This window comes from Battus philenor, unplaced genomic scaffold, assembly GCF_028537555.1.
Source record: "Battus philenor isolate CCGP_79_NKW_IND1 unplaced genomic scaffold, ilBatPhil1.0.hap1 SCAF_4, whole genome shotgun sequence".
NCBI classification, from domain to species: Eukaryota; Metazoa; Arthropoda; class Insecta; order Lepidoptera; family Papilionidae; genus Battus; species Battus philenor.
Window position 1 is genome coordinate 17,083,106 of NW_027181704.1, and position 16,947 is coordinate 17,100,052.

The window sequence follows — 16,947 nt, forward strand, 5'->3', positions numbered from 1 at the left end:
TTACTACAATAAAATTTCGGAGTAATCAGTCTTACTGGATTATTAAGAAATGGTAGTAAGGTAGCTTTAAAAGGGTGAATGTAGGTTTAGTTCGTCTGCTGACAAATGAGCTTTGAACATTTTTTTCGAGTCTATATTCCACAGACATTAGCGTCCACGCCTTTTTTTGTTACAATCACAATTATTGTGTCCGCTTTTTGCTCTTGTTGTTGAGTGTCGAAGTGATTACTTGTACCTTGTGCATTGAAGTTATCCATGTTCGTTTTTAAGCTACATGATGAAATGAAGTTTAATTTTTGAATGTTTATCAAAAAATGATGCTTTAAATACATACACAACCTAGCAATGTCTAGTTCGCTTCCTTTTTAACGAAACAGTTTGTGCGACTTCCCCGTGCTTGCACATGAGGGGTGATTGTCGATTTCGTCAACTTTCCGCTTTTAACATTTACTCTCAGGAATTTGTACAACAATACGCACGTCCTTTGTTGCACTTAAAACACATTCGGCAGTAACAACGTCACTATTACAATTATTTATTTATGTTAATACGCAGCCGCAGCGCCCGCCGGGACCACGCGCACCTGACGCGAGTAATTGATCCTCCGCCAGCAGCAATGGATCTGCCGATATTCATGCTAAACGCACGAGTATGCCGCCTCCGGGTGATGAATTTGGTGCCTAAATCAGCTCTTCCCTGCCAAGACAGCGGGAATTATTCTGATTACTATTCTATATCTAAGAAGACTGTTGACTGTTGAACTGTTGCAGATATCTACGCCTAGCTTCCTTTTTAAAAGAAAATTAACAGAAGTGCACGTGTGTGCGTATGTGCGTGTGACTAATACAAGTCACTGGTTCGATTCCTGCCAGGTACAAATTTTGTGAAAATACATCGACACGAGTTTGAAAATAATTTAAATTTGATAGGCAGAGATTGTAATCAAACTTGACCTGGGGCTATAAATCCTAAAGTTATTTGCACCAATCCGCATTAAACCCACGTGTTTAATTACATAGCTATTACAATAAAGCCTACGTAACACCTGCACCTATTTACATATTACATGACATTAAAAATATTCTTTTATCGAGTAATACCAATAACTTGATCTAATCTGGAATCCACTCACACAAACAATGTCATTATTTTTATTTCAGTTTTGTTTCCACTTTTATTTTTAGTAAAGTGATCACTTAAAACACGCACACACGCGAACACGATCGAGTTCCGATTAAAAGAACAACACTTTATGGTAAACCTTGGAAAGTCTAAAAGTCAGCGCTGCTCGGAACTGGCGTTGCGGTCAGCATAGATATATCCATCTCCCTTTTTCTTTGTTACATCCTAAATATATTGTAACAATCTACATGGATTATGACTGTATTAAAAAAATCAGTAAATTAATTTATATTTATTTATATACACCAAAAAATGAATGCCAGAAGGTCCCATTGAGATAAAAGTTTAAGTCAATTGAAGATCCCCTTTGTTGACAAGTTTCGCGAGATATCATAGACCTTCGTTTTTATAGTAAATCAAGAAATAAACTTTCAGTATTTAGTATAGTTTTTTCAGTATTCAGTAAATCTTATTACAGCATCCAAGAGGTTTTGTTAGATTGAAATATATAGAACTTTATTTGTATATCATACAACTTAAAACAAAGCTGTGAGAATTCGTAACGCCTCCTGACCTAAGGAAGGCCTACAAGAAACTGTAATGGATTATTTATGATCACTTTTATGTACGTCCATGGTACGGCACTTAGAACAATTCCTTCCCTAGTAGCTTCAGTATTAATCAATATTCAAACGAAAAAAAGTGTAAAAACTGTATTGGGATTTTCATGGTATTTTAAATGAATATCTGTATATATATATAAATGTATGTATATATACGTATACACATATACATGTCAGCGTTCAACGATATAAATACATATACATAGTTGATTGCTGACAAGAATGAAACTATTTTAATTAAAGAGAAACGTAATGAGCTATTTGAGGCGCATTCATTAAAGCTGCCACACTTTACACGCGCGATGATCACAGAAGAACTCACAACAAATGCATCACACAGCTTAGGATACTTTATAATTAATTAAAATATCACTACAAAGGCATTAATACTTTTCGCTAGTTATTATTTGGTGAACAGCAACAAGTACAAGACACCTTGAATGCAAGCACATAGCGAACGCGGATTACATGAAACATCACCTTGAGCAATCTAGAAGTAACGTCGATAACGCCGCCCTCCCCTCATACCCCTCTTCACTTTTACGTAACGCCACAACAAGATCAGGGCGCGCGACATTCACCCTGCCCGCGCGCTGCGGGGCTTCGCCCGCCACCAGTACTGCGAGCGAAGCGGCCGAGCCACCATGTTGGTCCAAATTCTGATCTTCATGTACATTGCCACCTGCCTCCTATTCTACGTGGCCCACGTCATCGACTACTACTTTACCATCCTCTAGTCCTTTTATCCATCCACCCAAACCCACCAGACATGTTAGATATTCAGTGTAGTGATTAGTAAAATTAGATTAGTGAACTCAACGTTTCGATGTGGAAAACACTCCTGACCGTGCTCGCTAGCTTCAAACGGCTCGGTAAGTTTTCTTTATATACAACTCTGGGAACATTTTTAATCGAGGCTCATCATCATCATCGTTCTATCATCATCCGTAGATTGTCTACTGCTAGACATGTGCCTGCCCTACAGGTCTCAAATAGGAACGAATAGAACCCGCCTGCGTCAAGCAGCTTCCGTTGGATTAACAGGGTCGTGTGTCCCTCCTTATGTGGACCCTTATGAGGCTTCACAATTTGGTAAGTTAATCCGCCTTTTGTTCGCTAATAAGTCACTCAAGGCACTATTCAGCTAAGGCAGTAACCAAGTTTATAAACCCCAAGAGGCCAGGTTACCACACGCCAAGTTACATATACTTAGCCGGCTATTTGAGATATCCCATTAACACTATTGTACAAAGCAATTGTAATTCAACGTGCACAACACACGTGTTAATACAATATTATTGCGACGGCGGCCGTTGGCAAGCCTCCACCACTAAGACGTTCACACTTAATAAGGTTATTGCCTTGTGATAACAGTAGCTCGTGACATCTGAAATTACTTCTGCGGACGCGGACAAAAATCTGCTCCATTATTTACTTGCTCTTACATATTTCTTTGTTACCGGTTGTGTAAGTCGTACGACTCCATTTATGAAATGGTGGATACATCCCTGCCTGGACCTTCGCTGTTCCTTCTCTTCTTCATTTGGTAAAATAACTTCCAATTATTTGTTTTGATTTGTGGCTTGACTACTATATTGTGAAGTATAAGGAAAATTACACTCTTTACGACACGCAAATCTAGAAGGGCTTGAGTATTTATCAGTTGTCCCTAGCAAACCTATTTGAATCTGTTCGTTAACCACAAAAGAAATTGTCATCCGTAACATCAAATCCAAGGGCAGAGTGTAAAACCAGCGCAGGCATTACAGTCAGCAAAATTGCGGGATTGGATTTTTTATAACAAACATAGATTTAAGTGCTGTTTATCTCTTTGTTTTAGACGTTAACATTCCAAATGTATTTATGTATTTATCACTTTAAGGACTAGCCTTCAAGACTGCGATTTATTATTATGAGCTGAAGCATTTTGTTGGCTTCTTTGTGTATCCAATACGTTCCTCAAATATAGATTTTATTAATTACCAATAGTATTAACATAACGCCATTCTTACTGTTATTTAAACTCTCTTTCTGCATTTATTCAATACTAGTGTTACTTTTCTCTAGCGCATGCCGTGACATTATTTATACGTAGTGAGAGTTAGAACTAAGAGTTAGATCATTGTTATTTATATATCTTTAGTCTCATGACAAAACGTCAAAAGAACAAATGCCGAAAGTTGAAAAGGTCGTGGCACTATGGACAACGCCGAGATTTCTAATATCTGCCATGCTGACGACAGTAATGTTCTGAGAGCCAAAGAAAGCGAAATTGCAAAGCTCTTATATAAAATGAAAAGGTTAGATTAAATATTTAATGAAATCAGGCGTTACCTGGCGGAAGTCCATCCTAAGTAAGAAAAGGACCAATATTTAGCCACTTCCGCACATGTAGTGGTCGTCGTGCAACAAAGTACATCGCACGCCAGCCCGCTGATAACAATGCGAATAACACAACTGCCACTGTTAAACCACTCAACACGTGTTCCACCCCTCCACGAGACATCTGCAGGTGTTATATTACACCGATTAGTGCCAAACACAGAGTGTTGTTTGCCGCATACGCATTTATCAGCAGGCTGGCGGGCGGTGCACTTTTTTGCACGACTACTACTGCATGTGCGAAAGTGACTAAATATTGGTCCTTTTCTTACTAAGGTTAGATTATTCATTAGTCAAGCCCTATTTCGTAAGGTCCTGCAAGCTGATAATATTAGACGTACCCTACCAAAAGTAGCTAACAGTCATTCAGCAACACTAAACGGTCATAGATTTTAATTACTTAAGCACTTTCATCAGCAATAAAAGTAACTTGTAAAAATGCTGCAGCTACTGCTCAAAAAGGTTACAGAAAAGATATTATATGTTCTTTATATATGTAGTGCAGTAGAAGATATTGCAAATTCCATGGACTGGAGACAAAGGTACCTCCGTGTACAGAGGATCACGTACCTCAGCAATGAGTATAATTTCTGTTGGTCAATGCGAGGAAAGGAAGTGACGTAGTAACGAACTGTACCGAGGTAGAGTGCAAACGTGGTGTTGCGAATAATATTAGTTACCCGTAGCCATGTGCAGCTGATACATTTTCCTTTGCTTCATAAACTTAACAAATGATTTATTAGGTCCATGCTTTTACAACAAACTCTCTTTTAATTGCTTAGAAATTTTGAGAAATAAATTTAATAACGTCATTAAACTTAAACAAAGTAATTTCGAGTAATAATACAGATTGGGAATTAGTGACCGAATTAAAGAGAAGGAAGACCACAAAGAAAAAATCCGATTGAATTTGTTGTAACTACTTTCCAAATCGGGACGTATACGGACGTATACGGACAGACGGGGAATATAAATTATTGCACATAAACAAGGAAGGTTCAGAAGGTTTCAATCATTCGAACTTTAAGGCGGATTTGTGCATATTCATGACAATCGGACTCATATCATCGTTTACGTAGTTGTTTAAACTTCACTTTATCTAAAAATTATAAAATAATGGCAGTGTTTATCCCCGGCACTTATTATCTTATTTACTATCTTATCGCCGGCACCAGTCTTGCCGTGTGTAGTGGGCTAGTAATCTTTTTGTCACGTACGTGTCGCTGAACATTGAAATAGAAGAGACGATTTATTTTTTACATATTTGCCACATTATCTTCAAAACTATAAAGGTGAATTGTGCTTCGATGTTTTGCAGCTTGTTGTGCGCTACTAACAAAATAAAATATGTCAATTTGGCATTAGCGCACTCAAATAAAATCAGTTACACATCCCACGACAATCTGTATGTCATCCATTCGAAAATGAGCGTTGCGATGGGATCTGCCATCAAGCTTTTCCGGTGCAGATCTCCAACAGAGGTGACAAGCATCATGGAGCACTCTCGTAATTCTAAGTGAATCCAAATACATTCCGTTTGGCTCGAGATCTTAAACTGACCTAAATCAGAACAGTCCGATGAATAGGCCAGGCTGTATAATTCGCAACAAACGTCTCATGATATAAAAGTCATTGCAGACATAAGAACATGTTTAAAAAATAAAGCTCTAAGCTCTTCAAAGAGTCACGAATATACACCGCGTGTGATATTACATATAAAGTAAAACTCTGGAAAACAAATTCTCATTATTGCGCATGCTGTGTTCATCTATGGTTGTGACAACACTTACATTGTGTTGTTACATACTAAAATACTGCGAATAATAATATCACGGTGACAATACTAATATAAATTATACACAGAAATTTTATATAATGATTAAATTGGCTTTCGTTTTCAATCCTCATATGTAGCAATTTCTTTCGCTGAGTGCCAATACAAACATGTCAAACATAAGCCTCATACATATTTAAAGGTACACTGCAAATGCATTTTAACCAGACAATTGCAACCAAACATGTCGAAGTTTGGTCCTCCCGGGCGCCATTTTGGCTGGATGCTAAAAGCCTTTTGAGTGACAATCCAAAAAATCAAAACCGAAGTTCTCTATTCTGGGTCTTTGGGCCATGAAGCTCCCATCTTAGCGATTTAAGTACTATCACCATACTTATAATATGATATAATTGTATTATTATTTAGCAATATATTTTATAAAGCCAGAGATTTAATTACTCTAGCTTATGGATTTAGAACGTGGTCACACAAAAACGGACCGAGATTGTTGTAGACTGTTCGCACGACGCGCATGAAGCTCTCGTAACTGCGTATTTGAAGCTGCAGGCTTCCGCTACGGAGAGAATAAATTTAATTCTGGTGTCTATGGGCTACTTCGATGGCTGACTCTTGACGAACATGAGTGACCAGAAGTGATGGCAAAAGTAGATAATTAAAAGTGACTCCTCGCAAGTAACACACGTGGTGTTACTTCCGTAATATCGGTACTAAAATCATGGAAGACCAGCACCGGGGCTTGTCGAGAATAGTAGCCATTTTCCAATCACACTATGACTTCCGGGTAAAAACATTATCTTTACACTATATAATGATATCTGGTTTTTTATCTTCTTTGTCACACAAACATTTTAGTGTCAAGGTGTTTTTCAACATAACGTGTTATACCTGTACCTGTGTTCCACCTGCGAGAAATATATAAAGCTTATTCGTACATACAAGAGTTTGATGCTTTAAAACTCTGCACACAGCGTAATGAAGTCAAATCAATAAAATATTATCAATAAAATACGGGACGGGGCTTGATCCGCGCGGATAACGAGGCAGGTGCCGACGCCTTGGCCTTGACCGGCGCGGGTGCCCCGTGCACACGAGCAGGGTTCTATGTGTTCAGTTAAAACTGCATCGTAACATTTAAAAACTCGCTGCACTCACCAGCAGGTCTATACGCTATCCCACAGTTGGGCACGAGATACTAAGACATTGTTCAGCTTCTGAAACTGGGAACAGAACAAAACTTATGAGAAACTGGATTCTGAACAGTTATAAACAATTGCAGATGCCAGTTTCCTCTCAATAATAAACTTAATCAAGTTTAAGTACAATTGAATGACGTAATATTTTTGAATATCATTAATGATTTCGTGTTATATTTTTATTCGATTTTAGTTGAATTAAAAAAAAACGAATTATGAAATAACCAGAGCGTATTTATAGTCCACTTATTTACATGTATGCATGTTAAAAAATCTTACCCGGGAACATGTATTTTAAGAAGAGGATTAAATCTTAAGGAAAGTCTGAAATGTAAATCGTTTATTCCCTGTTCCAAATCCTCTTTAATTAATTAATTCAAGACCCTACGGAACTGTCAAATTAATCTAATAGATACATTGGTTCACAATGTTGCCATGTTATTGCTAATTTATTACCCAAATGTATGGGAAATTTGCGTGTTTTTACAGCCTTGGCGCACATTTTGGCAGCGCCGGAAGTGCGCTGTAAATGTTAGTCGGGTAGTACATTGTACATTACAGATTAGAAATTATTGCTCGTTTTAGAGTCAGTTGGCAAGAGGAGACGGTATAGATTAAGTGATTGTAATATTTATTATTTAGCCACAAAAGTCTACTGGTTAGTATAAACCATTTCAATAAATCGTCCAACGGTCCATCAGCACGTCAGCTGTTAGGCGTCCACTGCAAGGCATAGGCCGGGAAGGCCTAAAGATCGCCACAATGAGTGGTCTCGCGCTGATCGCATCCAGGGGCTTCCCCCGACTATGACGGTCGGTCCGCCCAGCTGAGGGCGCACCCACGCGGGGCTCACCGGCTCGTGATCGCCACTCGAGAACCTTTTGTCCTCGATGGCCGTCGGTCACAATGTTAAAATCAGTATTTAGATTTTTAGCTTATGCTTACCTCATTGTCTATATTATTTTACTTTTATGGAATCGTGGGGCTTGATGTCCAAATTAATTCATGTTTAAAAATTCATGTTATATTCAAACATTACCCATAAGCTGAATTAGTGTAAATAAACTACAGATTTTCTTTACTAATTATGTTTGTGTGCTTAAGTGTTTAAATTTTAGCAGTAGTCAGGTTCTTTATTCTAACTGAAATAAAAAGATGTTGTGTAATGAAGTAAGCCGTATGGCTGTTCAATATAAAATGCTTGTATTGACTTGCTTGCTGCTTTTTCTCTGTTGATGTTAATGCTGTTAGCCCTAAGGCAGCTTCATCGGAGCTGAGTTCACGGAGCTGTAGGGTCCGTGAACTTGTAACTTGTACTGACAAAATGACACGGCTATAAATAGCCGTGTCATTTTGTCGCACTCGCGGGAATTATATCAGAAAGAATCCTGAACGACGCGCGGCGTGGCGCGGCAGCCTGTTGCGGCGGTGTATTACACGGTTTGGGAGGCGAGTCGGTTTACCAACAAGACGGTTTTCACGTGAAGTCGAAAGCATGCCGTCGGTCGGAGCCCGACAGGTATATATAGTATAGTTCTGCGGTAGATCTTCTAGTGTCTACAGATATGTATTGTTTTTAGAAGAGTTATAAAGCATGAATGATGTAATATTAACGTTCGTTATGTTCTAAACCAGCCCGCTCCCTGTCCTTATTTTCGCAACTGTAAAAATGATCAATAAAATAGATAAAAGAATAAAAAATAGCTTTTAATAGCAAACAGAGCGAGTGCCCCGGCTCCGGCAGGACGCGCGCAGATGTTAATTATAGTTTTACGAGCTCGTCGCTCGCGTGCGCGTCGCAGGTACTGCCGATGGACCCGCGTACGCTTACGACGTTGGTCTACTTTTAATTTGTTAGCCCATCTGGATAAAAAAATAATTATATATGAGCTGGTATTCCTCGCGTGCGAATGTAGAGGTTGTACATCAGAATGTTACCTTTAATTTAAACCTCTAGAGTGGCCCGTTTAAAAAACAATGTTAAGTGTACAAGCGCGTCCCCCTTGACACTGGTCTTCCATCAACGAATGGCATAAACGCAAGTGCGCGGCTACTAAACCAAAAAATAAACATTCCGTAATTGTAAAGTACAAGCAGAGAGAATAAATTAGAGAGATTTTAAAACTAACAGATTAAGGTGTTGCTTGACATATACTAAAAGTTGAACATACTAAAAAATTATGTCGATATGATCAGTCACCTGTACAATAAAAAAACTAATGAAAGTAATAAACAAGAGCGATACAATAGCTGTGATGTTAGAAATGTAAATTAGTAAAGTTGTATTGTGTTGTGTTAGAAATGTAGATTAATAAATAAATTGTTGAACAAATGATTAAAATAACAAACCTAAAAGTTGTAGAACTCAGGCGGGAGGGCGAAGAAAGTGAGGGCAAGTGAGGAAATATATACGAAATAATATAGGCAAGTATGGAAAGGAATGAGAGGTATTGTGAAGAAAATTAGAGGAAAAAATGAAAGACATAACAAAAAGATAAGTCTGGGAATTGATTGAAATTATGTGAAAAGTTACAATGTAGATAAAAACCCTGTCCACCCTTGATAGGGGTTGAACGAGAGGCTAGAAAAATATACATGTAACTAATAATATACGGGCTGATTGATCTTAGGTGTAAAAATATTAAAGGGGTATATGTATAATATATATCACATATAGATATAATATCCTATCCAAAAATCAATTATTGGTAAGTCGTATTCCAACAGCGATCATAGTAATCAGTTTATGCAGGATGATTGCAAATAAATGTGAAATCTTTTTGCTGACAAATGAGCTATGTATTTTCCCCAACAAACCTTTTACACCTATAAATAATCGATCATCCTGTATATATAACTATTTCGAGTAAGATATAAGTTTAACAAAATATGCTTCTTCGAGCTACAGGTGGAACTTATAACACAGATACTTGTTATATTTACGTGACGAACTGTACAAGCCCACGTAGTCCTTCGTTAACAATACGCTCGTACGTTTTCGTTAGATCTGTAAAAGTTTGCAGATAAAGTTGGTAATTATCGGCAAAAAATTTCTGAATATCTTTTTAAAAACATAACTGACAGTTATTGTGCCCCTGACGCCACAAATAAAGAGACGATCAACTCCACTTGCCCTCAGCGCGAGTTTCTGGGAGGCGGCCAACCGTTAAGCGTGGCCGGCGGCGCCGCTGCGGGCCTCATTAGGGCGCTAATTACCGGCCAGAGTCGACGGGCGCAGCCCCGGCGAGCTCACCGGCTCGGACGGCCGCGCCCATTTCGAACGCAATTCACGCCATTGCACCGCCCCTGCAACATTCATTAATACAGATTTCAAGTTCAAAATTGTTTATTTCAATGTTAGGGCTACTAGCCTACATTATTATTATGAAAATTCAATTATTTAAACATTGTTCGGAAGTCAGCTATGCACCGAGAAGGGTCGCAAAAAGTTCGATTGATCTTTTTAAAAATCGAAGAGCATTACATTAATTTTCATTACAAAATGTTAGCAGATGGATGCTCGTGTACTTTACAGATGTACATTTTGTAATCATTTCGTAATAAATGTACATTTGAAATGCTATACGTTTCTTCGGTACAATTACCGAAGAAATTTTGTCTTACAACTCGTACTTATTTAAAACCAAAGTAGTATATTTAAATAACTACTTTCGATTTGTTTTGATTAGTATCTAACGACTCAATACTATAGTTGATGAGAGGTTATGAATAAACAGCCGTCGCTCAGCGAGCGAAGTCTTTCAAATCAATTATTAATGCAACAACGGTTTACTGCTCGCCTAATATAGTTGACCTTGTGATTCATGACGTACATATATATGTGGTTGTGATTTTTATGATGGATTCTTTTAAAAAATTCCATAGGTTTTACAATATTTATTCAGCTTAAGGCTAGGCCGCTTATTAGCTTTATGACTTAATGTACAAAAGTATATTTACTTTGGATATCTCATCATTTTTCCATTGTAATAGAACTAAAATTTATTAATGTTTTCATTTATTTTTATTTTTATGATTGAAAATTGCGGGTGATGACGGGTCCCGCAATAACGGAACACTCAGAAAAGCAGGTCACAGAGACCTGTTGAGGCAACTCATTGAATTCTCGAACAAGGCTATCCAGGAAGGGCGCGACCTTCACTAATGAAAAAAAAACCGCCATGAAGAAAATTTTCAAAAATTAATTAAAAAGAATAATACGCCTCAACGTTATTGTTTTTCTACATGGTAATAATGTAGTAATTTCAAATGTCATAATAGTTCCTCTGTTTGCCACCAAGCGCTAGTGCCGCGTTGCTAAAGTGATTTCTGATAAAATATCGATGAAATAAAAAAAACTAATCACGAATTTATTTAATTAAGCTTACTATTTTCTGTCATGTGAACATTATAATTACAAACTTGAATACATGTCAATTTTTTCCGTATTGTTTTCGATTCAAACGAGTTTCGTAAACAAGAAATAATTAAAGATTACTTATTTATATGTTAACTATTTTCTAGCACTAGATGTAAATAGGCGATCTTGTAAGAATTCGCCTTACCGTTAGTGTATCACTATGATCCTGATGGTCATATGCATTAGCTAATAAATCTACTGAATATCGCGAGATTTACCCCTAACTAAAGTAATCGAATTCATACACGAAATTTTTTTCCCGACACATAAATATCAACATGTGAATACCTCACTAAATGATATCTGTTAAAAGACATCACCTGATGAAAGTTGATTTGTTATTAATCAAAATAGTGTATAGTATAAAAACTTTTTTTGGTTAATGACGTCTGGCTAGATAATATTTTTAACACATTTATTGAATTTTTTTATTAAGCCGATATCGATAATTTGCTTTTTGACATTTCGAAGGAACGTTAATCGCATCACTAGGCGTAAGTTTGTTGTGGGCGGTGGAACCAAGATCGATAGGATCGCGGAGCGGTGTACTGTGATGTCAACAAGCGTTTTTACGCGTCTTACTACTTACATTAATATTCATTTAGTATACCTTGTAACCGTTTACACTAAGTAATACAATAATATTTTTTAACCTTACAAATTCTTTATACAATGTCCGAATATTTTTTTGGTCGGGTTTTTCTTTCCGTCTCTCGGTAAAGCGAATGCACGGTGATAATGAGTGTCAAATTTATTATTTTAGTGCCTAAACAAAGCGCAGTGTTGTGAGCAAGTGCGTGTATATTTTGGGAGAGTTTTACATCGCAATGGCTCTAAGAGATTATGTGAGTGGTTTCTTCCACAACCAGAACATGATGGCGCCGTTCTCCAGGTTCTACCGAGCCATGGTGCTGAAGATGAATCAACGCGATTATTGTAAGCAGACGCACACCTATTGGTCTTATCTTAAACCCTTATGATTACTCAATTAGATGTTTAAATCAACAGTTGTGAAAATTTCAGGTACTGATAGAGTACCGGTGGCATGCATAATTTTTTTTTCATATTATTATGCTGTTTATGAGAAGCAGCACAATTAGATGCTGCAATACTGTGTTCTAGTTTTATTAAATGTTTCTTAATTGATTGAAATTACTTAATTTTATTATCTCATATCTAAAAAATTTTTTGTATACATATCTAAACTATAATATGTATTAGGTAGGGCCTATTACAGAAAATGGTTATAGGTCTGATCCTACTAATCCTGTTTGAAATATATAGGGAACACTTATTTTCAACACTGAAAGTCCTATTTCGGCTGAGATAATAATATTGACAATCACTTTCTTTTAAATGAATGACAATATGATAAAAAAATAAGTCCTTAGTGGCCATTGACCCAATGCATCTAAGTATATTTCTCAAGTACACACCAGGGATGTGATAAATTCATATACAGAATGATTTGCTCTCCTGTAGCTAAGCATAAACAACATAACAGTAAACATAGTTTAGACATACAAAAAGTATTTAAAGTTTAGTTCTAAATGATTTCAGGTTGTATAATAAAAAAACATTGTATGGGCATGTTAATCTGGAAAATTAATTTTCTTTAACTTTTCTTGATTTATTATTCTCATAAAAAACAATTGTTTGATATATACACATAATATACAAATTATGTTACCTAAATTTAGTAGTAACATTTGAATACAATACTTGCAGTCAACATACAAATTCTATCACCTGCATACTTCCTATCAACTTAGTTTCTATATATAGGAAAAATATGAGATATGTAGTATGATGTCATATACCAGTCAGGTGGCTTACTAGACACTTGTAGTAGAGTTATTGTCAATGTAAATTACATTATGTATGTACCTCATTGTTGTCAAAATCAACCTCAGTGTAATAAACTGTGTTGAATATTATATTCCACACATAAATATGAATGTTGACTGAGTTGAAACATATATAATGTATAATAAAATGCTTAAAATGTTATTTGTATAGTATAACCATTTTATCGGAAATCCAAACAGTTATAGATTTTATGCAAAAGGATACTGGCAAGCTCCCATATCCATCTCCAAGTTAGGATTTAAAAATATGATAAGTAATTTGATTGCAAACAAAGTATTAAGTTTACAACAAATTTAATTTAATTTCACTCAAAGTACTCTCCTTGGCTAGCAATGCACTTAAACCAATGTTGATTCCATGATTAGAAGCACTTCTGAAATGATTCTTTTGGAAGCTGCTCTGTTGTAGTCTTTTCAATGATGGTAATTGTTGAAAGACTGTTTTCTTTCACCACAGCTTTTAATTTAACTAAATGTTTGCAAATTGGTATCAATGTGTTGCCTGGTGCATTGTCATGATGGAAAAGGAAACTGTTGGCCAATTTTCCAGGTCTTTTTCTCCATACTTTATCTCACTAACATTATGCTAAGCTCTTTTAATATTTGGAGTTAACAGTTATGTCCCTTTGGAAAGAACTCTAATCTAACTGTTGTTGGTTTTTAAGATCAAAGGACGCTCTGACATTTGCTCATTATCATTGGATTCATTCCCGCTTTTGAATCTCACATACCACTTGTAAACACTTACTTTGTTATCAGTGCATTAATTTTAACATTTCACAAGTTTCTTTGGCACTTTTTTCCAACTTAAAATAAAATTTTATGTTAATACATTGTTTAAAGTCCTTGATGTGTAATTAATACAGCAAATATGAACTCACTCTTCTAACTGTTGAAGCTGATAGATATGTCGCAACTTGTTCATAATAACAAACATATTCATTCATCCAATTAAACAAAGATACAGTAGCTCCTAGTATAAAAATTCATTTACTAAATTTTTGATCACAACTCATCTGAAGGATGCCCATTTGCTACAAGTATATTTAATATGTAGTATAATATGGTTACTATTTTGTGATTTGCTGTTTATTCTAAAGAAAGGGTTGTTTCAGGCAATCATAATGTTGGATTATGGAAGGTTTATTGTAATTCCCAATCGTTAAAAATGTTATACTACCTTTAAGACCCCATTCCACTTAAATTGTTTTTGAATATTTGCTATGCATGTTACCAGCACTGTTTATAATTCATTGAATAATAATTGAAACATAATTAAATACCACAAAATAGTGCTCCAAACCAGTTTCCACTAATTTTGAGATATATCTCGTAAGGAAATTTGAATACATGGAAAATGCTTCATCATGTGACCCTAAAAACCCTGTAAACCACCATTCCTGAAATATAAAATACATTAACTTATATGGTGTAGTATCACAAATACCACATGACTTTTTCACGGTGAGGCTTACCACCTATAATATATTATTTTTCATCATAGTCACATCAAAAATCTAAGTTAGCACAATAAGGGAGCCTGACTATACTCTACAATTTTTTGCAGATGTGTGATGCTAGTGGTGTCACAGCTGTCATAGGTTTAATGGCTTTATTTTATTTATCAATAAAGTATTACCTTAATTAGTTACCTTGTTTGGTTAGGTCGCAATGTTAGTGGAGGACACTCCAGGCTATTATTCTGTGAGTTTACGGTCCTTGTTATAGTCCATTTGCGGCAAATAGATGACATCATTAGCAACATTTATCAAATTGGTATGAAATTAAGGATGGTGACAATTACATGAAGTATTGCATGTTCTCAACTGTGATACTAATAACTTGGCTTTACATGGAAAACCATCACTAATTCAAATGGTGGAATCTTTTGACTTGCCTGTTGTTGTCAATGGTAGAATGTTTTGGTTTATTATATATAAATAAAAGATATAATAAGATAAATAAAAGTGTTGATACAATTGGTATATATTAAAAAAAGGGCTCTTTATTTTCATATATAAAATTCTATCAGAGTTTCATTTGATTTGTTTTCTTACTACATTGAAATGAATATATGAAGCCTTGCAAATGAAAAAAACATAAAATAAACTTGAAATAAATTGAATTATTGTGAATAAAATTTGACTATGCTGCAATTTTACTTCCTGCAATGTTGTATGTCAGGCTAAATAGTTCCGATGCTATTACCTAATCAAGGCAATTATGCAAATTGGTAAATCTATTGGCGTATATACACATTTTAGCTAACAATTTGACATCAATGTATGAAAATAGCATGGAATAGCGACAAAGTATTTCTTGCAAAGTTATTTCGATAATGAACTCGCAATAAAGATAACGGGTGGAGAGACGCGCGGCGGGCGGGGGTTCCCTTTTTCGGGCGACCGTGAAGCTGACCTCACCGCTGATGACGCACGACGCCTCTGTGACGACTTCGCCTCTAGGCTGCGCCGCGTCACGCGGACGGAAAAGGATCGAAGCAGTTGCAACACTGTGCTATCGCCCACAATGCCAGTGCGCGAGTCCCGGCCGAAAATACACTTGTTACCAGACGACGGACTTCAAATACAGCCTGAAGTGAACATTGTATTGGGCTTCCTTATGCAAGCTATGTGATTTACTTTATACAACAGTGTTTCACTTCAGTTAGGGATACAGAACTGCTCTACTTTTAAAGTTTTCAACGCCTAAAGGGGGCCTAGATTCTAACCAGCACACGCTCACCGGACGATCCACTTGGGCGTCAGAGCAATGCATCCAAATACAAAAATCAGACCAAATATTTGTCTGCTTATACCAGTTGCATGTGCTCTGTCGGAAAATGTGTGTGACTTACTTCAGAAAAAAGCTGTATAACTCGAAAATAAATAAACAAAATTGAAAGTCCGTCGATCTTGTTCAATGGAAAGGCGGAGCGGTGATCACCTGCGTTCATTCCTCTTAGGAATATTGTACGCTTAGGTATCGGTCGTAGGAATTGAATAAAGTCGTTAGTAAGGCACTGCCTTCCCCTAAAGCGGGACACCAACATCAAGTGGTCTGCATTGCCGTGCAATTTGGAGGGGATTGGAGATCCCAGGGCTTCTCTAAAGTACTAATGACGTCCACTGGAGCTCATCTGCCCGCCTCCATCATCATGTTTATGGCTAGTTTCTCCCTACATATGGTTTTTTATCGTATTGACTCATTTCGTTTAAAACTATTTAATTGTTAATATTGCTATATCAACTGTTATTCTGTTGAGTGCCAGGGCTTACGGAGCAGGACGGGAGATATTTTTCCCCGGCCTCGCGCGAGTCCAGCAACCATGTTTTCAAGGTGTAATATCAACATGGCAGCGGCCGTCCGGCGGCTGTGCGGCGACAAGCAATTGCTTTTCAATTGCTTATTAAGTGATAACGAGATCGATTCATTCTTAAATATTTTTAACTTGTAGGTGAACAATAATATTAATATATTTATTTTATTATTTCTTTTCACACGGCCGGATTTAATAGCGGACTTCAGTCTTTCGCATGCAACC

At 36.6% G+C, this 16,947-nt stretch overlaps 1 protein-coding gene across 8 annotated transcripts in view; it reads left to right on the forward strand.

The window, feature by feature from the left end:
* Nucleotides 1–16,947, forward strand: part of ATP8A (ATPase phospholipid transporting 8A1) — an 85,179-nt gene that overhangs the window by 37,703 nt on the left and 30,529 nt on the right. Inside the window, exon 1 of one of the 8 annotated variants that reach the window (XM_068771709.1) lies at nt 12,054–12,471. The exons of the other annotated variants lie outside the window; for them this stretch is intronic. Coding sequence (XP_068627810.1) covers nt 12,363–12,471 — 109 coding nt within the window. The 5' untranslated portion in view covers nt 12,054–12,362. Of the gene's footprint in view, nt 1–12,053; nt 12,472–16,947 lie in introns of those variants that run through there. 8 annotated transcript variants of the gene reach the window in all.